The sequence below is a fragment of the Salvia splendens genome, chromosome 10 (assembly GCF_004379255.2).
Source record: "Salvia splendens isolate huo1 chromosome 10, SspV2, whole genome shotgun sequence".
Classification (NCBI taxonomy): Eukaryota; Viridiplantae; Streptophyta; class Magnoliopsida; order Lamiales; family Lamiaceae; genus Salvia; species Salvia splendens.
The window spans coordinates 2,838,137-2,864,566 of record NC_056041.1 but is presented as its reverse complement, the minus strand read 5'-3'; the positions used below and the strand labels follow the sequence as shown (position 1 = coordinate 2,864,566).

The window sequence follows — 26,430 nt, the reverse complement described above, 5'->3', positions numbered from 1 at the left end:
TGGTTCATTCCTTCCTGTAGTGAACTAAATCACTCTTATAGTGAACTAAATCACCCATATAGTGAACTAAATTCGTGTTCTCTAGTTATGCATTTAAGTAGTGATTTCCCTAGATCACTACTCATATGTAGTACTCCATATATTTGAATCTTGATTTGTATTTTTACCAATTTTAATTTGTAAAACATGCTATATTATATAAATTTCTTATTCATGCGGTTTTATGCAATGTTAATTATTTTTAGTGACGAAAATATAGTAGAGATAATATTATTTATTGTTTTATATCACTTTATTAGAGACATTAAAAAAAGAAGACGTGCATGCAGATTGATTAAAATCGGGAAAGTATAAATTTAAAGTTATAGACAGAACTACTCAAAGTCATTAAATTAAAAATCATAAGATTAAAATGAAAAGTCACGCCGAAATGTGGAATATGTGTTTTCATATTACTTTGTCAACTATTTCTTTTGAATCCAAGGGCCGAACTATTCGCTGGAACAAATAAATTATAGTCCTACCTCCGTCCCACGATAAGAGTCCATTTTTGCTATTTTAGTCTGTCCCGCAATAAGAGTCCATTTTCACTTTTACTGTAACTGGTAAGTAGATCCTGCATTCCACTAACTCATTCCACACACATTTTATTACTCCCCTCGGTCTCCAAAGAGTATGCACTATTTCTTTTTTCATCCGTCCCCAAAGAGTATGCACTTTCAATTTTGGAAACTCTTTTCTCTCTAATGAGGTGAGACTTATTCTCTACTAACAATACTTAAAAAATTTTCTCTATCTATCTCTTTCTTACTTTACCACTAATGCATTAAAACCTGTGCCGAACCCAAAGTGTATACTCTTTGGGGACGGAAGAAGTATAAAACTAATAATATAAAATGAGACCTCTTACTCCACTAACTTTTTCAACACACTTTTCTTTATATTTTCTTAAAATTTGTGCCAAGTTAAATGTGAATTCTTAATGTGGAACGGAGGTAGTATATTTTGCATTCATACAAGTGACATATATAAATAAAAAGGGAATATCTATTGCAATAAAATTTCAATATTTGAAAAACATATATTGATGGTTAATGCAACCAACTCCAAGGAAATTAAAATGCAAAGTACTACTTCCATCTACCATAAAATATTTATATTGCTATTTTGGGATGCTCACTATTAAATAGTTTTACATTTTATTATAGAATTTCTATAGAGTATAATTTATATCTCACTGATTTTTGTATTTAAGTACTTTTTATATTTTTTATATTTTTTTTATCGAACTAATGAAAGTAAGGTATTTATTCATTAAAAAAGAAAGGGAGTATATCATTTTCAGAAGTCAAAAGATCTCTAGAATGCTCATTTAATAGCGAATTTATTTTATAACAAGGAGCGGCGACAAATTGCTCTATTATATGAATATATATTTAATTTAAATTTGAATATCTATTATTTCAAATCTGGTACTTAATAGTCGGATGTCAACTACTTGCTCCAGACATTAATGAGTTTATTCTCTACAAGATTGATAAGTATTTGATATTTTGACATTTTAAACATTTACACAACTACCCTTGCTTGATATGCAAAATAATACTTCATGGATTCACGATTACACATTCTATTTAGATTGACTTTTTATACATATATTAAGATATGTAACAATAAAAGTTCAAACAAAGAAAAAGCATATGAATGGAACAAATTTGACGCTGCATGCAGCATCACCCATGCAAGCTATAGTTTGTATAACTATTTAAAGTAATCTATATATCAACATAAAATCAAATTGATTATGTGATAAAACTATGTATAAAGGGGTATGTACTAGTAGTATATAATAATATAAACTCAATCCAAATTCCAATTTGTTGAAGTACATAAAATGTTGCTTTCATGAACATAATTTCAAATTACGATATTTTTTAGTCGTGGATGTCTATGCCTTCTAGACTCGACGTACGTAACACATTTAGTAGAACAAAATTATTTAAAAAACAATTATCTACTCCCATTATTTGATTAGTAATGGACTGTTTTTCTATTTGGGTTTTCTTATTAACAATGACCAGTTTTCATTTTGAAAATTAATTAGGACTTGATATTTATTGTTAATTAAGTACACTAAGGAATCTAATCACAAACCCTTCGCACCTAACTAAACATAATTAAGGGTCTGCTTTTTTTCTAGTCACAGAATAAATACTCCATTCCTCTATCGATGATCTTAGTAGTGAAAGACACACAGTTTAATGCAAAATTGATAAATTAGAAGAGTGATTGTGAGAAAAAAAAAATTAAGATATTATTAGTGGAAAATATGATTTGTATCTCATTACAAAAAGAAATTTATCCAAAATAAGGATGACAAATTTTTATAAAAATAACCCAAAATAATATTATACGATTATTGGTTGTCAACTGAGCTAGTATAAAATATCCAAGTAAGAGAGATACTGAAATCAATCGAACTCGACTCAAAGCCTCAAATAAATCAATAATTATTAATATTGGGCTAGTAGGTTCAAATCAGTCACATAATTGGGGTTCACATTTTGAAATATTTAAATAAAATTTCAAAATATGAGTACATTAAAATTGGGCCGTATTCACGAATCCGACTTGACCGACCCGATTGGCGAATATGGACATAAATACGAATCCGGGCCCCAACCCACTTAAAATATATCGAAAATCGCCGACACCCAACCCAAACAGTTCTTTCGTAGAGAGAGAAATCGTCGTCGTGACGAGTCGAGTCGCGATAATCTTCTGTAGAGAGCGACAGCTCCGATTCTCAACTGAATTTTCTGTGCGATTCACAGATCTACGTGAATTAGAGAATGTCGGGGAAAGGAGCTAAGGGGTTGTTGACGGGGAAAACTCCTGCTTCCAAAGACAAAGATAAGGACAAGAAGAAACCTATCTCTCGCTCTTCTCGCGCCGGCCTTCAGGTTTTTTCCTTTCTATTTGCCGAATTCTCGCATCGTTTTAGTTCAATTCGCGTGAATTTTGTGTCAATTGTTTGACTTTGTGAATATATTATTTTAATCCTTTTATCCATGTTATTTAATTGTGAGCTGTGCGGAGTGCGGTCCACGGTCTTGGTCTTGGTCTTGGTCTTGTTAGATGTGCAAGTTGTCGAGTGATTACTAGTGATTTCTGGCGTGAGCTTACATATTGATTAATTTTCTGGGCGGAATGGGCTTGGAATTGTAGATAAGAGTGGTTTGGTCTACTGGGTCATACTATATACTATGAAGAAAGCTGAAGTTGAAGAGATGAAACCCGTGTAAATCGGTTGGGCCTTTCATAATTTTCAAATAGAAGTGGGGTGTGGAATAGTTGTGATAGATTTGCAAAAAGCTTTTTCATGTGATTTAAATTAAGTGATGAGATGCAGCTTGGAGAGTACACACAGATTTTCTGCTTAGATAGATGTGCAGTATTGTGCTTCTCATAGTTGAAAGTATGGATATTGGGAGTAGTAAATCGGAGTGAGATTGCACATTTGATTGTTTCTCAAAATGTTTAATCTAGAATTGTGCTGATATATAGTACCAGTTGAGTCATCAGTTTAGTGATGACTTATGTCAATGAGCTGTTTCAGCTGTCTTGAATCTTGATTGCTTGGGTAGATGTTTCTTAAACATGTTTCACCTGCATTGCGCTTCACTATGACCTTTTTGCTCAACTAATTCAAGTTAATTTGCTCAATGTAATTGCAAAATCTCTTTTTAGTATAGATCAAAATATCAATACTTCAAGTTACTAGCCTTGTACATGAGACAATCTGAATGAATGGACAAATATGGAATGGATGCTTTCTTATGGCAAGTATGAAGTAGCTGACATGGCATAGATATAACCCATGGCATTGTATTCGTGCTTTTTATGTTATTTGAACTTTGTTTGTAGATCTCACATCCCTCAAAATCAAGGTGCAGTTTTGTAATTTTTGTCTTGCAAGCTAACCATATATTTCAAAATCATAACTTTTGATTTCATCTAAGTGGTAAAAGATCAAGCTTCTTTTTTGGTCACCTTGTATTAAAATCTGTTGATAGGTCTAGATTCTTTGCAGTAATTCATGCAACTTTATCTCTCAGATTTCTTCAAAAAGAATTATATCATCTTCTTGTAGTACTTATTATAACTAATGTCCCCAACCTTTTTTCTTTGCAGTTCCCTGTTGGTCGTATCCATAGGCTCCTAAAGGAGCGAGCCACTGCTCATGGAAGAGTAGGTGCCACTGCTGCTGTCTACTCTGCAGCCATATTAGAGTACCTAACTGCTGAAGTGTTGGAGTTGGCTGGGAATGCTAGTAAGGATCTGAAAGTGAAGCGTATCACACCCCGACATCTCCAGCTGGCTATTCGTGGTGATGAGGAGCTCGATACCCTCATAAAAGGAACCATTGCTGGTGGTGGTGTGATCCCCCATATACACAAGTCGCTCATCAACAAATCTTCCAAGGAATGAGACAACAATTAGCAGGGGCTGTTTAAGGTTCTAGGATTAGGCTGTCTACATGTTTAGAACTTCTAGTAGTTGGTTGGTTCTGTTCAAGAATTCAAGAGATGTTTTGGCACAGACTTCTGTTGCAAATGTGTTTTCCATAAAAGAGCATGCAACATGACAAGCCTTAAATTTATGTTAAGTGTGTTACATTGATTGCAGTTACTTGTCTCTGAATCTTTGTAATTGTGTTACTTGCAGAATGAATACATTCAATGAAGAACTTGCAAAGTTTGTAGAATGATGGCAAGAAGCATTTTTCAGATCTTAAACAAGTTGAATAAAAATTAGAAACTCATTATCAAGAGATAAAATTAATACATATTCCGACAGCAGTTTCCTCAAAATGAGAAGCCTAGTATCCTGTTAAGGTGGCTCCAATCGTCTAAATACATCACCCCTCCTGTCTCCAAGAATGCCAAAAAATGCTAGCTCAGATCAATTCTAATGGGAGATAAAATACAAACAAGCCTTCCAATTCTTAGCACCTACCAACAATAAATTCATGCCAAACTTGCATTTGCATAAGAAATTGAGAGAAGAAAACAAGGTAACTGCAAATCTGCAATTCGGGTAGTAGCTCGCTGCAAGTTGAAGAACAAGGAATAAGAATCATATAGCTGCGACCCTCGGAACCTCTACGGGGAATTTGTCGATTTCATCTATCCACGGGCTCTTCTCCTTTGCTGGATTTATAGTCCTGAGAGCTTTCCACACAGCACTGTTACATTTGAAACCAGATCCAAAGGCGATCTGCCACGTCCTGTCTCCCCTCTTGATCCTTCCCTTGGCTTCCGAATACGCCAGTTCATACCAGAGGGAGCTGCTGGAAGTGTTTCCAAACCTGTATAGAGTCATTCTTGAAGGCTCCATGTGCCATTCAGACAGCTGAAGATTCTTTTCCAGTTCATCGAGCACAGCCCTTCCACCAGCATGGATGCAGAAGTGTTCAAAGGCCAGTTTGAAATCCGGGATGTAGGGCTTCAGCTTCATCTTCAGCAACTTTCTCCCCACCAATGTGGCGAAGAAAAGCAACTGTTCGGACATGGGTAGCACAAGAGGGCCCAACGTTGTGATATTGGTCTTTAAGGCATCACCAGCCACAGCCATCAAATCCTTCGACAGAGAAACTCCTACCTTCCCATTAGGATCCTCCATCTGCGTGACGCAGGAGAAACATTTGTCATCAGAACCTTTGTGAGTTCTGACTGTATGCACTAACCGGTACTTGGATCTCCTGTAGTCAGATCTTTTGTTTGAAAGCAAAATGGCAGCTCCTCCCATACGGAAGAGGCAGTTGGAAACGAGCATGGATCTCTCATTTCCGAAATACCAGTTGAGCGTGATGTTCTCCATGCTGATAACCAGAGCATAAGTGTTGGGGTGCACCTGCAGCAGGTCTTTCGCAAGATCTATTGATATCAAACCAGCACTACAACCCATCCCGCCTAGATTATAACTAATAATGTTCCCCCTCAGCTTATAATGGTTGATGACCATTGCAGACAGGGAGGGAGTGGGATTGAAAAGGCTGCAATTCACAATCAAAATCCCAATATCCTTTGGCTTCAGAGAGGTCTTCGCAAGCAACTCATCAATTGCACCAAACATCACCATCTCGGCTTCTTTCCTCGCTTCTGCCATACAAGGATTCGGTGGAACCCTCAAGACAGCCTCGGGGAGGTAAGTATCCTCACCAAGGCCCGACCTCTCAAGAATCTTCCTCTGGAACTCAAGATTCTGATCAGTGAAATTGCCAGTCAACTTGGACCTCTCCATGAAAATCTGCCTGGTGCACTTTCTATCCTCATCCGGCTTATAACACGAGAAATTCACAAGATATACAGGGCGAGGACGCGTGACAAAATACACAGTCGTCAAGAAGACCAAGAGGGTGGAGCAAACAATAACTGATATGAGATTGAACCGGAGGTGGTCCCAAAGCACATAAAGGTCCTGGAGAGAAAATGTCGACAGCTGAGCCGCAACGATCACCAACAGAGGAGACAAACATAGGTACATTCCATGAGTGATGAGGTAATGATATCCAAGCTTCACATACTTCAATTTCACAGATTTTTTGAAATCAGGGAGCTTATTCGAAGACGAGGCCGGAATCAAAGGCGTGCTAGCCTTCATTTCACTCATTTTTCACTATCTAATCTCCAACTCTCTGGAAACATACAAGGTTAATTTGGGGTCAGGAAATTGAAACACTTAAAATTTAAGAATTTAATTCCAAAACCACGCATCGTAAGATTTCAGCGTATGAAAAGTCCTAATCCTAAAAAATTGGATCTAAACAGCATATTTCTCTGATAATTCCAGATTTACTCAAACACTTGTTCATAAAAAACCAAAATCCCTAGACAGTTATTACCTTTCTGCTCCGTCTCTACAAACAAAATAGTAATGCAGCTAAAAACTGAGAAAATAAATACAAAATCAAGAGCACGTCGTCACGAAATAAGAAACGGAGGTAGTGATGCAGAAGATTCACATATCGACATCAGAATTTGACTTTACCATCAACGCTCGTGCAGAATAAATTCAGAAAAAATGGTAAAAAACTGAAAACAGGATTCAGGTTATAGCAAGAGAAGGCTGAAAGATAGGGCATCATACCAAAAAGCTCACCCTTTTCTCTTGCAAATCTCCGGAAGAAACCGATCGTATGAGCGTAGAGAGAGAGAGAGGGATGGAGTTTTTGAGAGAGAGGAAGAAGAAGCTTGAGTCAATTATATTACCAAATGCCGTTGATTTGAATGCATGTTGTTGTGTTGTGAATATATGAGTTGTATTGTGTAGATACATTTAACATTTTTAATTTCTTCTGGAAACCATCTCGTTACAATCAAATATTTAGTGTTAAATATTCTTCTTTTTATTGTTAGTATTTAATTTCAATTGGTTTGATTATACACTATTATTAGGTTACTGTTTTTTTTGTAGTTTAGTCAAAATTTTAATTGATAAGTTAAATAAAACTATCTCAGCCAAATACATTCATAAATTGTAGTTCTACTATACTTCTTAAAATGATATCACAAATTTAAAGCAAAATTGGTAAAGTAGAAATATAGTAGTATAGAGTATATTTAGAATATTATTAGTTGAAAATGAGGTCAATCATATTAGAGAGATTTTTATAATATATCAAAATGAAAAAAAATAACAATTATTATGGATATAGAAAGTATTGTTTTTCAATTTCGTCCCTATCTGAAAATTTTCGGTTATTTCCTAATTATTTATCTTTTTAATAGTGTTGATTTAGAGGGCATACAAACAAATTACTACTAACAATAATTCTTGATACACATTAATTTTTCTATGCATGTTTAATCAGAGGAAGAATACTGGAATGTGATTCTAGAATAAAATAATAAAGAATAGAGAATAAATGAGTGGATTGGATGAGGAATATGAGGTAGTGGGTGGTTACTGGTTAGTAGTGATTTATACATCGATTTGTAATTAGTACTACGATTTTATAGGAATTTCCTTTATTTATTCAGCTGTAATATGTATGCAATAATTATTACACTGTGAATCAATTTAATCATATAGCTGTTCAACGAGGAAATCAATTAAAAGGGGACAAGAAATGGAACAATTCACAATTAAGAAAGTAATAAAATTAATAAAAATATCCGTTAATATTAATGGAAATGTCAAGGGCGGCTAAAGAGTCGACTTGGTCAACCTTCTGCTGTCTATTCAAAATTTCAAATTTCAAATTTCAATTGTAATATGTCATGACAAATGATGAAATGCGTGCGGGAATTGACCAAATAGTTACTTAAAATTAATTTTAAAAATTATTTGTACTCCTCTATATGAATTATGAAATTATTTCACTATTGGCAGTTATTGGGACTTGGGAGGGATAACCGTGATGATTAAATTCAAGATTGTTAATTTTACAAACAAATAAGTAGTTGCTGATTCATGACGGATTTGTTTAATTTGATAGAAAAATAAATGTCAGAAGAAACTTTGATAAGTAAAAAATATGAAAAAGAAAATCCTAAACACAGAACTCAATAGTAATTTGAACTGTCAGAAGAAACTAGGATAAATAGAAAAAAAAAAACTTCATTTTGGCATCTATGGCTGGATTGAGTTGTTAGAAAATAGATTACGACTAGTATTAGAAATGGAAAGTGCATTTTGGCAATATTCTACAACTAAAATTATACACGCCATTTCCTTTCTATTTTCTAGGACAAAATGGAGAATGTCAAAATCATGTTGATTGTTGAGCTAATTTTAATTTCCACAGTTTGACCAAGATTATTACTGCATAATAAATAAATTAAAGAATTCAATCATTCAAATATAAAACTCAAAAAATTCAAATTTAATTAATAGCAATAATAGACCCCACATTTTTGGCAATAGTTGAAAGGTGGAACAGTACAGACAGACAGACAGACGGACAAAGCACAGCTGTGTGATTTCTTTCTGAGCTAAAAGCGTGACGCAACAAAGCTCCGCAAAACGACAACGTTTTGTGTTCTCAAACATTGGTGGTCACTCACATATACAAAATCCATATCAATATTTTGAAATTATTCTTACAACGTGATCACATGTGGTGCCTCGCTTCCTACTCATTCCTATCTTGACTTCAACTAAATTTTGCAAAATATAAATATTCAACATGCAAAATAGGTTCAAGCTCAAATCTTGGAAGAAGTCATCCAAGAACCAACTCTCCAGTTATTAGTAAAGATCAAATAAAATCGAGAGAAGAGGCGAACCGATGATGCAAAAGCTAATGCTGGGAGGACGCCTTACCTTGCTAGGGAGTTGAAACTAATGTGCATATGTTATATTTGACGCGGGAGACTATGAGGAGATATCTTTAGTGAAGACGAATTCCGAAACCAATGCAATGTGATCACTTCCCCATTTCTGGAAACACAAACCATTACAAGTTGAACATTAATGGAAAGATCAGTGTATGCACATGCCATGTCTTAAGATGTAAGGATGCTTTTCGACCATAAAATTATCGAACTTCTATCAGGCTAGAAAATTTCTGTGAGAATAGTAGAATTCATTCATGTTCACATATAGCAATGTTTCATTAGTTATGCAGACGATTGCTCATATAACAGCCTGCACGGATTGTTTTAGAAATTATACCTTTGTGGGAAATCCCCGAGATTGATGCATAACATGCTTGGGAATTGGAGCAAGCACCTTTACAGTTTCTAGACCTTGAGAATGCCTGGCATCATCGGATGATAATAAACTATATCAGCACACGAAACAGTTTCCAACAGATGAATATCAAAAGATGCGCAGCGGCTCATGACTCACCATATATAATCAACTGTGCCTGAGAAAAGTTTGTGATAGCTGGTGACATATGGCTCACCACTGGAATCTCTTAATTCCGAACAACTCTGCAGGAGCAAAACGTTGTACCCAACATACATGATTGAAGATCAACAACTTTCGCACACATTACGCATCCTAAACACAAAAAATCAAACAATAGCTATAATAAAGATACCTCAACTTCTGTATATGCACTTGTCAACTTCAAAGGGTGCTCCATGACCTTACAGTCTGCACTGCCAGTTGCCAGTTCTATTTCTGCTGGAGTCCAATCAGATGGACTGAATCGGAAGTTTTCGGTACCAAAGACATTCTCCTGCTTTTGGCTGGGGGAACTACCATCTTTAGAATGCAATTCGCATAAGAATGACTCAGAATCTTCAAAGACTTTCTGTGTAGAATCATTAACTACTTCATCAAGTGACAAGGTCTCAAATTTCTGATCCAGTATGTTATCAGAACTTGTAGATTTGAGGGCAAAAGATACTCTGCATGTCTTGTCCTCCCCCGTTGAAGCTGAAGCAGATATTGCAACAGCTTCATGCTCGGACGAATTGTGCCCACCAGAGTTGTTCGAAGGGCCCTCATTGTCAGATGAATCTGAGTTAATGTTCAAAGTGATAGAAAGATCATCTGAATGATTTCCAGACAAGCCCTGATGTTGAATATGGTTATCTGGGGTCTCAGATAACAAATCTGCTACGTATTCTCCTCCTTTAGTTGCCTGAGAGTGGATATCTTTACTAGAAGACTCCAACATAGAAATTTCATCTGTTCCCTTATCGCACAAAATAGGAGACTCGATGCCACCTTCAACTTTACTAACACTTTGATTCAAAATATTATGAGGGATAGATGGACTTGACATGCCCTCGATGGCACAAATTTCTACAGCATCATGGTTAGGCAAGTCATTAATTTGTTGTCTTCTGTCTTCTACAGTAGAGCATGAATCAGTCTCAGCCACAATCGGAGATCCAGGCTGAAAGTGGCTTCTTGCAGAAGGGGGACTACTGGAAAGGTTAGTACGTGGAAACTCCTGAGCATTTAAAGGCAAATCTTGTTGTTCTACTCTTTTAGAGTCGACTGCTGGAGCTTGGATAAAAGTAGCAGCACGTTCTGCCCTGGATCACAAAACAGACAGACCAATTTAAATGATCGCCAATGAGATTTCACGGCCACATAAGGAAAATCACCTAACCAGCACACAAACATCTACCGAAAATCAGGATAAGCAGGTGCTGGTCGATTTATTTCAGCAGAGACTTGTCCAGAGACCTTGTCACGAGCCACTTTTGACAGATCTAGCTGCAGTAAGATATTGAAAAGGCATCAAAATTAGGGCTGCAATATGATCCTTGGGTTGGGAGTAAAGCTGTCCTACCTAGTATTGATCTAAAGAAAGTAAACAAACAAGATTAGGAGCAAAAAGTACAACGAAATTTAAAGTCAATACCTCTTTATCTTTGATAAAGTTGTACATGGGACTCTGGAGGAACAATAAGCCAATAAGGTGTTGTAAAGGTCATTCAAATTGAGTGATAGACCAATAGAGGGTTTGGTTAGTTTAGATCCAAAATTAAATAAGATGCATTAAGTAAAAGAAATATTAAGATAACATGATATTCCAATGTATGAACAAGCAAAAACCTTGGGAGTGCAGTTAAAGTCTCCACAAATAACTATGGGAGCATCATTCCAAAGCTTAGAAACAGCATTTGCCCTTTCAAGGAGGACCCTGATCTGACAACAAAAATCAAATCCATGATATATGTAGCAGGCCTTTCAAGATGGCTCAAACAGTTTGTGACATATGATGGGTTAGAATAAGGTTGATAATTATAGAAGAAATACAAGTTAAGCATGCATCATTAATTCATTATCAAGTGAAGTGACAAAGGTAAGTTAACCAACGGGTGGACCAGAGAGCTGCGCAGTTAGTTCATATCAGATGCCAAAGTCAAATCAGAACCACATAAAGAAGCAATTGTACCTGTCCAAGCTTAATATCTCCCCTGTTAGGATTGAAAAGCACATGAATGTTGCAAACAACAACTCTGTTAGAGCTTGCTGAACTGCAATAGAAAGATCTTGGCCAGCTTTAGCATAAGAAATATTGTTGTAAGAATAACAAAAGCACCAACAATCAGAACACCTAATATACTGTTCATCTTCCATGAAATCCACTCAATTCTTCTCTGTCTTCTTATATCTCACTTGTTGTTGGTTCAAGCCAATGGGTGTTGCATCCAGTTCACACAACAGGTAACATATCAGTTTTCGTGATACTGGAAGCAACACCTGACTTGATTCACAAATAATAAATACTACTTCGGATACAGAACATGTCATGAGGTACCAATGTTGCAAAAAAAGAAAGAAAAAAGAACAAAAAAACATAGTGATTAATACAACTTGCCTTGTTGGCAGGGTAGACGCCCCACTACTGATACCCGACCCACTCAGAGACTGTTCAACAAGAAAAAAGATGATGCTAAATGAAAGGAATACATAACTATAGTCTCACTCTCAGTTGACGTGTGCTCAGAAGTAAACTGAAACTGTGTACCTCAAACACACATATTTGAGCAACATTGTCCCGAAGGCCAAACCTTCTGTATTCAAAAGATTCTTCAAAAATCATCTTGAATCTAAAACAAAGTAATACACTTGATTAATTCCATTGCAAGGTATATTTCATCTTGAACATGCTTAGGTCTTTCAGGAATAAGTGACAATGACATACATATAAGTGCCAAGGTAGTAAATTAACATAAGATACAAAGTACTACTAAAATTAGCAGTTTTTGGAAAGAAAAGTTGCACAGCTCATTAAGTAATAGTTTCAACAATGTAAACTGAACCGAGAAAAGATGTCAGCATATGCTAAAACCTGGATATAATTGAGAAGCTAACAAAATTATATATTAAGGACCAAATTAAGTGCTTCCTGATACTTCAATTTCAAATGAACAATAAACTGGGAGTTCATACCTTGAAGCACGCCAAAATATAGCACAACCATCAACAGGATTACCAGTTCGCATCTACAAGTAAATAAAAAAGTGATTATCTAGTATGGTTCGGATATATCACTCTATTAACATTCTCTACGAGAAGTGTTAGTTTAGAACTCTGGAGTCAAAGGTACAAACTATCATAGCCTCCAAAAGAAATTCTGAACAAGATTTAAATACAAAATTGGAAATTAATATGATAAACAACCTAATTGAGTAATATCTATGATTCAACGAATGTAAACACAATATCCTCCAGTAATAGAAACTATTTTTGGTCATTGTAGATATCAAGTTCCTTGTGGTTATTAAACAACCAGTTATATACAAGTAAAAATGTACCATAACAAAGATAAATTCCAGCAAGTCATCTTGATAAGATTTCTTGTTCACTGCTATCTCCGACATAAGCGCTTACTCCAAATAAGAAAGTAGACAATGAAATACATGCACACACTTGTAGAAAATAAGAACTTTTGTATAGAAGCATGGGTTTAGCAATTCAGAAATGCACCTCCTTATCTATGTTGTTGTTGGCCATAAGGTACCACCATAATAAAAAGCTAGTACTCTCCTTAGATCCATTTGAAGTAAAAATGAGTTTCAAACTTTCAACGTAGTCACCAAAAACCAACAAATCATTATTCACTAAATTTGTCGATTGTAATTTTCTTAGTTTTAGCCTACCAGAAATCTAGGTTTTAGTCAACCAGAAATCTAGGGACTAATCTAATTCTAATAGCTTACCTAGAAGGACAACAACACGATTCTATCAATCAACTTCAAGTATCCAATAATTAACACACAACGCATCAGGGACGACCCATAGTTATACAATAATATTAATGCAAATAACAATTTTCCAAGTAAATATTGATGCAAAAAAATAAAATAAAAATTCAAGTGACCTTCCAAATGCCATTGTATCCACGTTGATTCAGTTCTACTTCTATGTCTTGGAATCTATCAACCTCCTGGATTTTCAAATGAATATGTGAATCAAGTTAAGAGATGATTAGCAAGTATTTTCCAAAGCTACTAAAGAGGAAAATGTCAGCCAGACTCAGCCATCAAAAATTTGCAAGACATGATCTACAAAAAAGCATTAGGATGATAACCTGAAAACACAAAATGTCAGCTGACCATAATCCAAGCTCAAAAATGATATTTTTCATGCGCCAATTCCAGTCCATGATATAGCCAGGAACATGAAAGTAAAGTTTGTGCCGGTGATCGGCGGCCAAGTAGTCAGCCAGTATATTGTAAGAGAGAACAGTGAATCGCTCTGCACCAAGATAGCAAGAGACTCGGGGTAAACTGAAACATGTTGCAGCATAAGGTGGAAAATAAATAGCAGCATGATATACGACTAGTTATAGTCTATAGAAACACAAGAAGGATGCAGAGCATCATATCAAAATAAAATATCTCAAGTTCTCAACCACATGAGTACAAGCCAATTCCCATCTTTCTAAAAAATGAACTGTTTATCAAAACCATGGCAGGACTTCTTAAATCTATCCCGAACTATCAGTTAGAACAAAATTCATTCTTTTAAGAAGATAAAGGGAATGAAGATGTAAGACTGCGCATCCTCATACTTTTCCACATTGAAAAACTCTTTACTTTTTTATATACAAGCATAAAAACTGCATAAAAACCCTTACCTTTTGATATATGACTAGAAATTAGTGCACATACAAGAAGGTTGATAGGTACAAAAAAGCTAGTACTAATTCAACTTGTTCAACTAAACATTACTATTTCATTAAAAAGAAACCTAACACGAAGAATTACCGCAATGAGGAGGTAGCTTCAGTTTGCTGTACTCCCACGCTCTATAATCCGGAGGCTTCGTGGCCCTAGGCCTGAACTGCTGCCGCATTTGCTGTGGCCTAAACTGCTGATAGTTACCATAAGCTGGCCGTCCCTGCGATGGGTGTTTAAAAGGGCGAGGCCCCAGGTTCTGATGCGCCTGCGCGATTGGTGGGCCGGGCTGCTGAAACCACGGTCCAGGCCTATACAGCAGCTGAGGCGGAGGGACAGCATTATAGCTAGGCCGGTAGCCGTGGTTGGCATTTCGAACCGCACTGAAGTGGGAATCGCCGGACACAAATTCCGGTCGGTCTCCGGGACCCGCCGGCCTATCGCAGTAGCCTCTCCCGAATTGAGAACGGCCACCTCTGAACTGTAAAACAGCAGTAGGTTTAACTCTACTTGAAGAATTATCATTACATTACTGAAATTGGATATCAGGATACGTTGTCGGTATTTTGAACCGAAAAAATTCCAATTGCTTAATGAATGATTCAATCAAATAGGCGAAAAATAAATTGCTCGGAAAGAATTGAGCTATGCGATTGCTTACGTGAGGGCGATAGGACATAGCGGCGGCGGCGGAATCTGCAGTGGTGGCGGCGGCGAGGGAACGGAAGGGAAAAGGGCGGCGGTTCATTGAGTGGGTCAACTATTGCTTAAAATCATACAGCTTCATAACTGACAAACGCGAAAATTCTCTCAACAATTTTGAGTCGTGACGACGGTAACTATAAAACAATTAATTTTTTACACTATTAAAACCTAAGCTTGAAAATAGAAATACAAGAGAATATATAAAAGCGGATATTTTTGTGCTCATAGAAAAGATCAATAACGAACTATAAATTCACAATCTTTACAAAATTGGCAACCAACTACAAACAAGACCACTACTTTTTCTGGTTCTTCCCCGCCATATTTCGTCTGATCGAGATCGTTCATTTTGGGGGTCGGAGAAAACGATGTCGTTCTGCTCATCTCTGCCGTCTTTTAACGCCTCCAAACCTCTTAGTTTACGCTTTCGAGCCTGCGCCGCTGACGTACCGGATTTCTTTTCCGCCGATTGGTATTTCTATATATTTATCTACTGATTTATGGTATTAGAAGCAAGTTGCTGTTTGTTAACTACTGATTTTGAATGTATAATTTCTCCTTTTTCTCAATTTCTTTTACTGAAATTGTTGATTTATTACACGTTGTAGTAGCCGATTGCTGTTGAGAAGCCAAATTGCATAATCTGTATCATCAATAATTTCAGTTGTTGTTTCTTAGCGATTAATTTTCTGTATATGCATGAAGATCGACTGTTTCATAGCTGAATTGAGGAAAAGTGTCCAGCTACATCTACTTTAGAATTTAGACATGATAACTCCAACAAACATTCAATTACAGGCTTCGTGATCATTCAGAAAATTGAAGCATATCAAATTCGTACCTTCTGTAATTGCTTCATCTATGTTTTACTGATTCAAAATCGAGTTTTATTGTGATCTTAGCAAGCTCTACAACAAGAGTATTATTGTATTTTCATTTGTCCTACAACTTTATTGTGATCATTCCAGTAGTTTTTCTCTGATTCACAGCTGCTAATAAGTGTTCTGATGTCTGTTTTTCAGGCTTGAGTCTCGTAGGAAAAGACCTTTCGGTCCGAGATTGAGTGTAGATTTCAAATTTGCAAACTTAATTGATTAATGTACACAAAAGTATTTATCTTGCAGTGTGCTGATGAACTTCTTGTCCTTTTAATTGCTGTAGTTTAGTGCAGATGAGGCTGTTAGACACCAACTCGATGCGTTGATGTTCAATGACCAACCTCGCCCCGATTATGGCATTGAAGTCATGTATAGGGTAATTTGAAATCTGCCATTGTGTGTTCATTTGTTAATTTTATTTCGATGCTTTCAGCTCAGCGATATCATCGGATGACATGAGATAACAGTTTGCAGGATTTGATCCCTTCGAAAGATCTACCTATTTCGGGCCCTTCTTTGACTTGGGTCAGGTCAGTAAAATCTGATGCTTTTGTATTGTTTCTCGTACAACCGAAAGCAAGACTGACTATTTGTTAGAAGTTCAGCTATTGTTGTCTCTGACTATTAGCTCTTTGTGTCACAGTTTGAAAGATTTAGGCGAATATTTCACCATTCAAGCTACAGAGCTCTACTAGGCCACCGGGAAAGAAAGATCTTGAGCAGTTTAAACGTCGATGAGGTTAGTCAGTTCCAGGTATCCACTTTGAATCCTAGTATGCACTTGTTTTCCTCTAGTGACCGGTACACGTGGAACAGTATTGCTTTAAGCAGAGAGTATGGATACGAGGAGCTCGGCCTGAAGAAGAAGAAGTATTCCAATTTACTATGATTCAGGTTTGCTACCATTCTTTCTGTGTGATCATCAATCATAGTATAATTCACAAATTCCTTTTTAGCGAAGAAATAATATATCAAGGTACTGTAATCAAGTAATTCTACATTTCGTTTTCAAATTTGACATCTTCAACTTTTAGAATAGATAGGTGAACAAATCAAGGAACATTTGTGTTAAGCATCATTGATAAATTCTCCTGTTTTCAGAAAGTCGGTGGTTCCTGGGACGGTTATTGGCTGACGGAGTCTGTACTTCACGATGGAGATAGCTTTTCCGGTGGTGTAGCATATTAAGACACCTCTGAAGATGGATGAGCTGACCACATGTATATTATTCACAGTTTCTATCGAAACATGTATATGTGTACTTATATACATAGCAATAAGATTCATAATTCGAAAGCTGATCTGTTTGTAAAGATGTTTGTGGTTATTGACATATAATTTTGCCGCCAATCCTATCTAGTTTGAATTTGAAAAATAAAGCTTTAAATCTGTAGAGATAATTGAGGTTGCAGGTGATCTTATGGTAGCTTGATGGTTTCTCTTTAATGAGGCAGAGTTTCTTCCCTTAGATTAATATTGAGGATTATGACTTGATATAATATGTTTAAATTGCTTAAATTTCTATTTTTTTAGAAATGTTTTTTTGTGCCAATTGATATGAAGCAAATTTAGATATAGAATGTCACCATCACCTAAACTAGAAGATATAACAGAAAGTCCAATGAAATAATCATAGAGGATAAATAAATAATTCAAATATGACAAGGAATACAATTATTGAATTGGACAGCATTTTATCTGGTACCTGATAGCTTTCAAGGTTCCTAGAAGGATCAACACACACACACACACACAGAGGTCGATGGAGATGAAGGAAGCGAGGAGGAAGGCAAAGGCAGTGATTGTGGGAGGCAGTATAGCTGAGATATCTTGTGCCCCCACCTTGACTGCAGCGGGGTGGGATGTGGTGGTGCTGGAGAAAACAAGCTCTCCTCCAAATCGTTCTGCTACTGGTGCTGGAGTAGGACTCGACACAGTGTCCCTGAAGCTCATAGAGAAATGGATCCAACAGCCCCAACATCTCCAGCAACTCAGTTTGCCTATGACTATTGAGCATGTAGGTGACATATTTCTCCTCAAGCATGCACAAACTGTGTTAAAATTGATATAAGATCTTTGATAATGCTATATTTTCTAGAAGTAGAGGAATATAAACTCTAAAAACCTGTGTCTGTCTTTTTCTGTTCAAGATTTATGAATTCCTAAAGTGTTTGCTGTCTGTGATATGCTTCGTTTGAATAAAAATAAACGTTGAAACCTAGGGATAATTTTTTACAGGAACAAACAACAGATGGTAACAAGAAAATTACATGGACACTATCAAAAGATGAGCATTTCAATTTTAGAGCAGTGCATTGGGCTGATCTGCATAGCCTTCTCTACAGCTCCTTGCAAAGTGAGATCGTTCTTTGGGGACATTTGTTCTTGTCCTTCTGCATTTCTGATGATAAAACTAATGTCAAAGTTCAAGCTAAAGTACTCCAAACTAATGAAACAGTGGAGATAGTGGGCGATTTACTTGTTGCAGCCGATGGCTGCCTCTCGTCAATACGTGAAGCTTTTCTTCCAGACCTTAAACTGAGGTTTGTCAACAAACTTGACTGTTTCTGTCTGTCATGATTCTCCCTATAAAATATGCAAAATGATACACTTCATATGACAGATATTCTGGCTACTGTGCATGGAGAGGTGCAGTGGTGAAGCCACCCCCATCAATTTTCAATTTTTCTATTATGCATATATTGTATATATAAATTTTACATTACATGAGAGGATGGTGGCGCAGTTGGTAGAAATCTGTGTCTCGCTTGTAAACGTCCAGGGATTGAATCCCTCTGGTCCGGTTTCTTCTTTTTTTCCTCTACTCTGTATTTATACACTTTTTTTTTCTTCTTTCTATTTTTGCAGTATAATGTGTTTCTTCTTTTTTTACCTCTAAGTCTGTATTTATACATTTTTTTTCTTCTTTCTATTTTTGCAGTATAATGTGTACTATATTTTATTTTCTTTGCTTTCTTTTTTTGGAACATAATTCTCTTTTACACCACTAATTATGTTCATTTTAATTCTTTGTCATTTCGTAATTGCTTTCTTCCATCATTATACTCATAATAAAAAGAAATTTAAAAATATAATTATTATATTTTATTTATTATAATTTATATTTTCGTTCATTTAAACATTATAAAAAATTATTTTCCATCCATTCTACTTACGTAAATATTGAAAATATCAAATATTCGAGCTTCCGACGCCATGAACATCGAAAAAATCCTAAAGGTATTAACATTAATTTGGGCCACCCATCGTAAATTTTCTAGCTTCGCCACTGGAGAGGTCTCCTTGATTTTTCAAACAATGAGACCATAATCCAACTCAAGAAGGCATATCCTGATCTTGGCAATTGCAACTATTTCGACATAGGTTCAGAGGGTCATGCTATTCTCTACGAGCAAACCAACCAACAATCAAGCAGAGCCACAATTTAAGGTAAACACTCTCTAAATCCATAAATCTGATGAATGGAGTGGAGTACTATAATGCTGCAGTTGGCTGTAAAATCCGATGATCAACTGCAGGGAAACTCGGTGAGGATATGTATGAAGCAGCAGAGAATGTCTGGATTCCAGAGCTGGTGAAAGTGATGAGAGAAACCAAGCCATATACGACGCTGAGATGCAGCTCACCCAATCAGTCCTCATGCTGGGAGGAGCCTCGAGAAATGGGGCGTGGAGAATCTCACCTCGGCCGGCCCTAGAAGAATATCAGTCTATTAGGCTGCTGGTGGCTTCCGAGCAAGTTCTGTTCTGCGACCTCTTTGATCATCTCACAGCCAGTGAAGAAGAAAGCAAAGTGCTTCACCTGAGCAACATGCCTTATTTCAATCACATTCCCTCCATTCTTTGTAACAAAAAGAACTGAAATCAGTTGGAACTGACATGAGTCATGAGAAATCCATTTCCCAGAAATCATGGGGAGTTTTCTTTCCCTCCACACATGATATAAACAAACCACCATTCACCACACACACACAAACAACAAAAATGGGTGAAGTTACCTTCGTCTGCAAAAGAACTGTGATCAGCACCAAGGCAGTGGAGGCAGGAAAATTCAGCCCTCTATCGGTTCTTGATCGAGTCATGGAAGGAAACCATGTCCGCATAGTCCTGTACTACAACCTCCCCACGAGGCGAAGGCCAGGAGAACTCACCAAGAGGCGCTCTCTGCGTACCCACCAGTCATTGGCCGGCTGGTGAGGACACCGGAGGGCCACTGGACAGTCAAATGCAACGATGCCGGTGTTAGAATGGTGGAGGCCAAGGTGAATGGAACTGTCCAAGAATGGCTGCAGAATGTTGATAGAGAGAAGGGGATCATGCTAGTCCACTGGGAGGAAATCTACCACAAACCATATTTCTGGTCTACCTTTTATGTCCAGGTTCTCAACTGCAACTCCACATAAATTCCCATAAAAAAAAAAATTAATTGGACCACTTAAAATTAGTTGGGATTATACTATTTAAAACACAACTTAACGGAAGGAATATTTAGTTAGCATTTTTTGAATTTTTTTTTTAAAATTTTTTATTGAGTTACTCGTATGACTAAATTTGGGAAATATTATTTCATTTTATATTTTTGTGGATTCTAAGGGTCAAAATGACGTGGTCCACTTGGTAACATCAATACATATGTTCCACTATTTATCCATATCATTGAAATTTACATTTGTCCGTCACTCAAATGACACCATCGCATTGCTTGAAAAAAAATCGTCATGGGACAATTACAAATATTTGAAAGTCTTGTGATTTGTTAATCAAATCTTGAAAATTGCGAGACAAACCAAAATTTGTGACTCCACGAGCAACTAACCCTTTATTTAGGCAATATTTTGTAGTAGTACTTTTTTCCGATTTATCATTTTCTCCTTCATGAATAAAATCCTAGCTCCGTGGCCGTATGTAGATAACCGAATTTGAATGTGGCGGTGTCGCAATCGGGCTGAGCTGCAGCCACATGCTCTCCGACCCGACCTCCGCCACAACGCTGATCAAGGCCATGACGCTAGGCAGCCAAACTGCCCCCGCCCCCGTGTTCCGCCCTCTTCCCACGCGACCACAACAAGCAGCAGCCAACACTCCCACCTCCATCGATCACTACAAATCAGGCACTCCACCACCAACCTCCACACAACCCCCCAGTACCGCCACCATCACACTCCACTTCACCCAAGAATCCGTAGCGCGCTGCGTCGCCGCAGCCGGGCCCCACGCCTCCCCCTTCGACGCCCTCACAGCGCTGCTGTGGACCCGCATCCGCAAGGTCAGAGGTGCCGGGCCGGAGCTCTCGCTCTCGATATGTTTCGACGCGAGGAGCGTTTTGGGATTGGAGAGCGGTTCTTCGGCAGCTGCATGGTGTTCAACAAGGTGGCGGGGGCGGGCTTGAGCGAGGGCGTGGCGGGAGCTGCGGCGGCGATTCGGGAAGCGGGATTAATGGACGGAGATGGGGTGATGGAGGTGATCGAGTGGCTGGATAGAGAGAGTGAGGTGAGATTGGACGGTGGAGATGATCATGTGGGGCGGGGCAGGTGATTATCATGCCGGCGGTGGAGCCGGGGGGGAGGGTGGCGGCGGTGACGCTGCCGGATGATGAGGCCAGGAAGCTTCTGGAAGATGCGTGGGTTGAGCTTCAAGGGGTTGTTCCTATTGTTGTTATGGGAATGCCAAAAAGAGTGATGATTACAATATAGGAGTTGGATTTCAAGTATATTTGTTAAATATGAATGATTTTACTTCATTTTCTTTGTTTCTACATGTGAAGCCATTACAATCATACTTGCAATTAGTAATAATCACTAATAGATTTGTGTTTGGTTAATGGTGCCCTGATTTTAATTAGGGCAACTCATAAAAAAAATGTAATGAATGCGTTTGCCGGGAGTCGAACCCGGGTCTATTGCTTGGAAGGCAATTATCCTAACCGTTGGACTACAAACGCTTGATGTTATAAGGGAATTTATATATAATATTGCTAGGTGGAATTTTAGGACTTTGTGTTTGAATTTTATCGTGCAATTGATAAAATTGTAACATATGTTCCCAGTCATTTTTATGCTTAAATTGAATATTGAATCATTTTTAAAAAATTAGATATACTTTTTTTTTGTGTTCATACGCTAATTAAGATCGTTTGTTTTGTGTTCACACGCTAAACTACTTAGCCAGCCATAATCAATTTTCATTTGCTTAACATCTAATGACAATTTAGCCTATTTGAACCGACTAATACCATTGACTATTGGTTTACATGTCAGGTTTTACGACAACACTTGTGCATGTCAAGTATAAATATATTGCCGATCAATGATTAAAAATCCGTGCCATTTTCAAATTAAAACACGTGCCATTTTCAAGTTTTATTAGATGGAGGGAGCCCAAAACTAAAATAAAATAGATTCGCCCAATAAAGAAATACTTAATAGCCAAATTAAAACACGTGCCATTTTCAAATTAAAACTCGTGCAATTTTCAAGTTTTATTAGACGAAGAGAGTATAAATTATCTTCATTGGGATAGATTTGTTTTATTAGACGAAGAGAGTATAAATTATCTTCATTGGGATAGATTTGATTGCTGATAACCCTGCTTGATAAATCTGATTGCTTTTATTCTATTCTAGACCTCATTATCCTTCAATGACATCAGATAGATCAAGAAATAAGTATTTCGATAAACATGAATTTGGATTCATGTTTTTTGGTGATGGAGTGAACAACCGACTTTTTTGGTGATAGAGTGTGAGTTCAAATTGTGAACGACTTTTTTGGTGATGGAGTGTGGATTCAAATTGTCAACAACTGACCTTTTTGTGATGGGGTTTAGATTCAAAGTATCAACAACCGACTTTTTTGGTGATGGATTGTGGGTTCAAATTGTCTACAACCGACTTTTTTGGTGATGGAGTGTATGTTCAAATTATCAACAACCAACTGTTCTGGTGATGGGGTGTGGGTTCAAATGGTCAACAACCGACTTTTTGGTGATGGAGTGTGAGTTCAAATTGTTAACAACCAACTTTTTTTTTGTGATAAAGTGTGAGTTTTTGTGATAAAGTGTGAGTTCAAATATCAATAAGTAACTTTTTTAGTCATGGAACGTGAGTTCAATTTGTGAAGAACCTTGCACGTGTCAATTGTGATGTTGCGATAGATGGAAAAAAGCGCATATAAAAAAGACAATCTTTTATGTTATTAACATGTTAAAACGGCTAAATTATTTTTTATAGTAGAAAATAATTAGTATATTTAATACATAGTGCGAATCTTGTGCAACTTAATCACCCCAAACAAAACTATAAATATTACATCCCTCTGACTTACAACAATACTCCTATTTTGGCACTTATTATGATCCATTTTGGTATTAATTTTAAGTCGAATATGTGCTCCAATAACATGTTGACAAAGTATTCGTCATATCAAGTATATTTGAGCTATAATAATTCGACAATTTGTTAGGTGGGTTCATATTCAGATTTATACATAATATAAAACCAACAAGCTTATAAATATGACAATTGAATAAAAAAAGTAGATATGACTTATCTTATGATTCCCGAAAATAAACATCTTTCCAACTTGTACCTGATGCCACACGCGTTGCACAGTGTTCCGGCCCAATGGGCCTGGTTCCTCCAAAGTTTATTAAACCCAACCAAAACTAAAATAAAATAGATTAGCTCAATAAAGAAATAATAGCCCAAATATAAATATGTTGTTTGTTAATGATTATACATCCGTGCCACTTAATTTAAAATTAAAACTCGGGCTATTTTCAAGTTTATTAAACTTGTGTTATTTTCAAAGTTTATCCTACAACTCCCAACCAAAACTAAAATAAAATAGATTAGCCCAATAAAGAAATAATAGCCCAAATATAAATATGTTGTTGATTAATGATTATAAACTTGTGTCACTTTCAAATTAAAACTAGTGTCATTTTCAAGTTTTATTAGACAAAGAGAGTATAACTTATCCAACTATTCCCACCCCAAAGTTAAAATAAAATAGATTAGCAAATAAATGAGGACAAATTCACCCTATTTGGAGTGTACCCTAATTAAATTAGTTCGTGGGAAACAACCCACGGCTGAGATTAAAACACATGATTATAGAATCCTATGGTTACACACCAAAACCTCGATTGACAAAACTAAAACAAAGGATTGTTAATCCGTTATATCACATATGTTATTCACTTATAGTGGTGTTGGGGGCAGGTAAGTTCTTGTTCAAGTGGTAATATTAGATGCCTTAATTACTACTATTAAAATTAGTTTAATATCAACAAACATTTAATTAATTATTTTAACAACACATGACGAATATGAGATAATTAGTAGTAGTATATAAGAGTTATGCAATGACTAATCAATGATAGCTCTTATTTTTATCTTTAATATTATTCGTACATTACTTGGATAACCATGTTTCAATGCAAGTTGCCGTAAAATTGGATGAAACAACATATATCATAGAATGAAGGAATACTAGTTTATGCCAAGCTGAATTAAATTAATTTGAATTTGATCCAATGTAGTAAGTAGTACTACGTGTTTTCTTTATTTTAATTTTATTTTTATTTTTAATAGCAAATTGAGGAATATACACATTGTTGGTTTCTGGGATTACAAGATAACAAAACCGGGCGTAATACAACCCAAAAGAAGGAATACAAAAAGAACTGAAGTTACAACGAAAATGAAACAACTAAACCAGTATGCTATGACAGCCGAGTCGAGGAGGCCTCTTCCCGCAAGACGAGATACGCCCCGGTAGTGCTCTCGGTTTGGCGTGTCGTCCCCAAAGGTAAAACGGCTACGTCTCTTCTGATGCAGCACCGCAATCAGCAGAGCTCCGGCGAACGGGATGGAGGAGAGGGCAGAGCTCCGACAGAAAGACAATGCAGGGAGAGGGAGAGAGCTTATGCAGAGAATGCTTGTAGGTGTGTGTCCTAATGCAGTGGTATGGCTAGCCTATTTATAGGCCAACCACCATGCAGGGTCAACCAGCCATTGAAGGCTCATCATGGCAAAAACGTAACCGACGTCGGTTACAGGCGTGTGGCTGTAATGTGCCACCCGTGTGTGGAGCGTGTGGATTTCTCACGTGGCAACCGTGACTGTGCCTCGCTTGACGACGTGTCAAGCCACTTGGATTGCTGACTCGGCGGTGGTCCAAAAAGAATAGTTTGGGCCAAGCACCAAGCCCAAAGACCAATTGCCAAGATCCAAGTCCAAGTCCAAGTCCAAGTCCAAGATCAAGATCGGGCTCGGGCCCGAGGCCCGCGGCCCGCGAGCACGTGCACGGGCTCGGGCTCGGGCGGCGGCGGCGGCGCGCGCGTGTGCGCGCGTGTGGGCTCTTTCACCCATCTTGGTCCACTATAATTATTAAGTAACATAAAGTCACTTAATTTATACACATTAAAGATGTGTTAATCCTCCAATGTGGGATAATTAACACTAGTTAATTATTCCCTAAGCTCCATCTCCAAGCTTTAATTAAAAGCTAATTATGCCCAACTTTAATCCACTATTTCTCACTCACCGGAAATCGGATTTGAGAAAGTGAATATACTACATTTACCTACGTAAAATGTAGATCGACGCTATGTCATTTAATTTCACAAAATTAAATGTCTCGTCACATTTATTATTTGGTCAAAATCCATTGACCGGGCATATTTAATCCATGATTTTTTACACACATGGCATAGAGCTAACTAATACACGTCAATGACACTTATAATATTACTATTATATGATGATACTAGCTTAATTAATTCATTATGCACAAATTTATATTCTTCTCTATGCTATATCTAATCCAAAAAAAGGCGACGGTGAATTATCAATTGTCCTTGAACAAAAAACTAGTAGTAATAAATAAAATTCCTACATTATTGTCATCTACAATACTACAACATCAAAATAAAATAAACTAAAGAAAAAGAGAATTATAAATTTATTGAAACCAATACCTTCGAATCAAGAATTTAGACCGTCTGTATTTCCAGAAAATTATGCGAATCCCAGTGCTAATAATGAACTACTGATTGCTCTTAATATTTTTGCCATATTATAACCAAATAACACTCTTCTATATTTTATTTTATTAAAATTGTATAAAAATTAATACTATTTGGGTAAAATTTCAGAACAGGCTGTGTATAAACGCACATGGACACACATTAATAAGGAGGCGTGTAATTACAGAGCTTAAT

At 36.8% G+C, this 26,430-nt stretch overlaps 4 protein-coding genes, 1 non-coding gene and 2 pseudogenes across 7 annotated transcripts; 4 read left to right on the top strand and 3 right to left on the bottom strand.

Moving 5' to 3' along the window:
- The first annotated feature begins 2,693 nt into the window (after window positions 1-2,693).
- LOC121751524 (probable histone H2A variant 3) lies at window positions 2,694-4,688 on the top strand. The gene is made up of 2 exons (XM_042146274.1): window positions 2,694-2,963; window positions 4,195-4,688. Exons 1-2 carry the CDS (start codon window positions 2,853-2,855, stop codon window positions 4,489-4,491), a joined length of 408 nt encoding a protein of 135 aa, XP_042002208.1. The 5' UTR covers window positions 2,694-2,852; the 3' UTR covers window positions 4,492-4,688.
- Window positions 4,689-4,803: 115 nt separating this feature from the next.
- Window positions 4,804-7,321, bottom strand: LOC121751521 (3-ketoacyl-CoA synthase 11-like). 2 transcript variants are annotated; one of them, XM_042146271.1, is made up of 2 exons: window positions 7,165-7,321; window positions 4,804-6,700 (listed from the first exon to the last, which is right to left on the bottom strand). In XM_042146271.1, exon 2 carries the CDS (start codon window positions 6,673-6,675, stop codon window positions 5,140-5,142), a length of 1,536 nt encoding a protein of 511 aa, XP_042002205.1. In that variant the 5' UTR covers window positions 6,676-6,700; window positions 7,165-7,321; the 3' UTR covers window positions 4,804-5,139. The 2 variants fall into 2 exon arrangements, with proteins under 2 accessions (XP_042002205.1, XP_042002204.1); XM_042146270.1 differs by having other exon boundaries at window positions 7,153-7,316.
- Window positions 7,322-9,072: 1,751 nt separating this feature from the next.
- Window positions 9,073-15,487, bottom strand: LOC121751520 (carbon catabolite repressor protein 4 homolog 6-like). Its single transcript, XM_042146269.1, has 15 exons — window positions 15,265-15,487; window positions 14,694-15,084; window positions 14,015-14,181; window positions 13,805-13,870; window positions 12,874-12,926; window positions 12,449-12,530; window positions 12,299-12,348; window positions 11,873-11,954; window positions 11,530-11,622; window positions 11,336-11,368; window positions 11,099-11,187; window positions 10,055-11,003; window positions 9,859-9,944; window positions 9,682-9,766; window positions 9,073-9,447 (listed from the first exon to the last, which is right to left on the bottom strand). The coding sequence occupies exons 1-15, from the start codon at window positions 15,349-15,351 to the stop codon at window positions 9,382-9,384; spliced, it is 2,379 nt and encodes a 792-aa protein (XP_042002203.1). The 5' UTR covers window positions 15,352-15,487; the 3' UTR covers window positions 9,073-9,381.
- A 48-nt stretch (window positions 15,488-15,535) lies between these two features.
- On the top strand, window positions 15,536-17,536 carry LOC121751523. Of its 2 annotated transcripts, none has more exons than XM_042146273.1 (7): window positions 15,536-15,780; window positions 16,331-16,373; window positions 16,470-16,562; window positions 16,654-16,716; window positions 16,830-16,925; window positions 17,018-17,080; window positions 17,288-17,536. In XM_042146273.1, exons 1-7 carry the CDS (start codon window positions 15,677-15,679, stop codon window positions 17,372-17,374), a joined length of 549 nt encoding a protein of 182 aa, XP_042002207.1. In that variant the 5' UTR covers window positions 15,536-15,676; the 3' UTR covers window positions 17,375-17,536. The 2 variants fall into 2 exon arrangements, with proteins under 2 accessions (XP_042002207.1, XP_042002206.1); XM_042146272.1 differs by having other exon boundaries at window positions 17,003-17,080.
- Window positions 17,537-17,837: 301 nt separating this feature from the next.
- On the top strand, window positions 17,838-20,170 carry LOC121750475 (annotated as a pseudogene).
- Window positions 20,086-22,015, top strand: LOC121750476 (annotated as a pseudogene).
- Window positions 22,016-22,075: 60 nt separating this feature from the next.
- On the bottom strand, window positions 22,076-22,147 carry TRNAG-UCC. Its single transcript has one exon. It is a non-coding gene; the product is annotated as a tRNA-Gly (tRNA).
- Between the last annotated feature and the right edge of the window lie 4,283 nt (window positions 22,148-26,430).

Bases quoted from the DNA above. Each gene is read 5' to 3' on its own strand.
- LOC121751520 (XM_042146269.1), bottom strand. From the start codon at position 15,351: ATGAACCGCCGCCCTTTTCCCTTCCGTTCCCTCGCCGCCGCCACCACT. The intron at 13,871-14,014 runs GTTATCATCCTA...TTGAAAATCCAG, and splicing joins CTGACATTTTGTGTTTTCAG to GAGGTTGATAGATTCCAAGA. The intron at 11,623-11,872 runs GTACAATTGCTT...TTTTGTTGTCAG, and splicing joins GAGATATTAAGCTTGGACAG to ATCAGGGTCCTCCTTGAAAG.
- LOC121751523 (XM_042146272.1), top strand. From the start codon at position 15,677: ATGTCGTTCTGCTCATCTCTGCCGTCTTTTAACGCCTCCAAACCTCTT. The intron at 15,781-16,330 runs GTATTTCTATAT...TCTGTTTTTCAG, and splicing joins GATTTCTTTTCCGCCGATTG to GCTTGAGTCTCGTAGGAAAA. The intron at 16,926-17,002 runs GTTAGTCAGTTC...CACGTGGAACAG, and splicing joins GCAGTTTAAACGTCGATGAG to TATTGCTTTAAGCAGAGAGT.
- LOC121751521 (XM_042146271.1), bottom strand. From the start codon at position 6,675: ATGAGTGAAATGAAGGCTAGCACGCCTTTGATTCCGGCCTCGTCTTCG.
- LOC121751524 (XM_042146274.1), top strand. From the start codon at position 2,853: ATGTCGGGGAAAGGAGCTAAGGGGTTGTTGACGGGGAAAACTCCTGCT. The intron at 2,964-4,194 runs GTTTTTTCCTTT...TTTTCTTTGCAG, and splicing joins CTTCTCGCGCCGGCCTTCAG to TTCCCTGTTGGTCGTATCCA.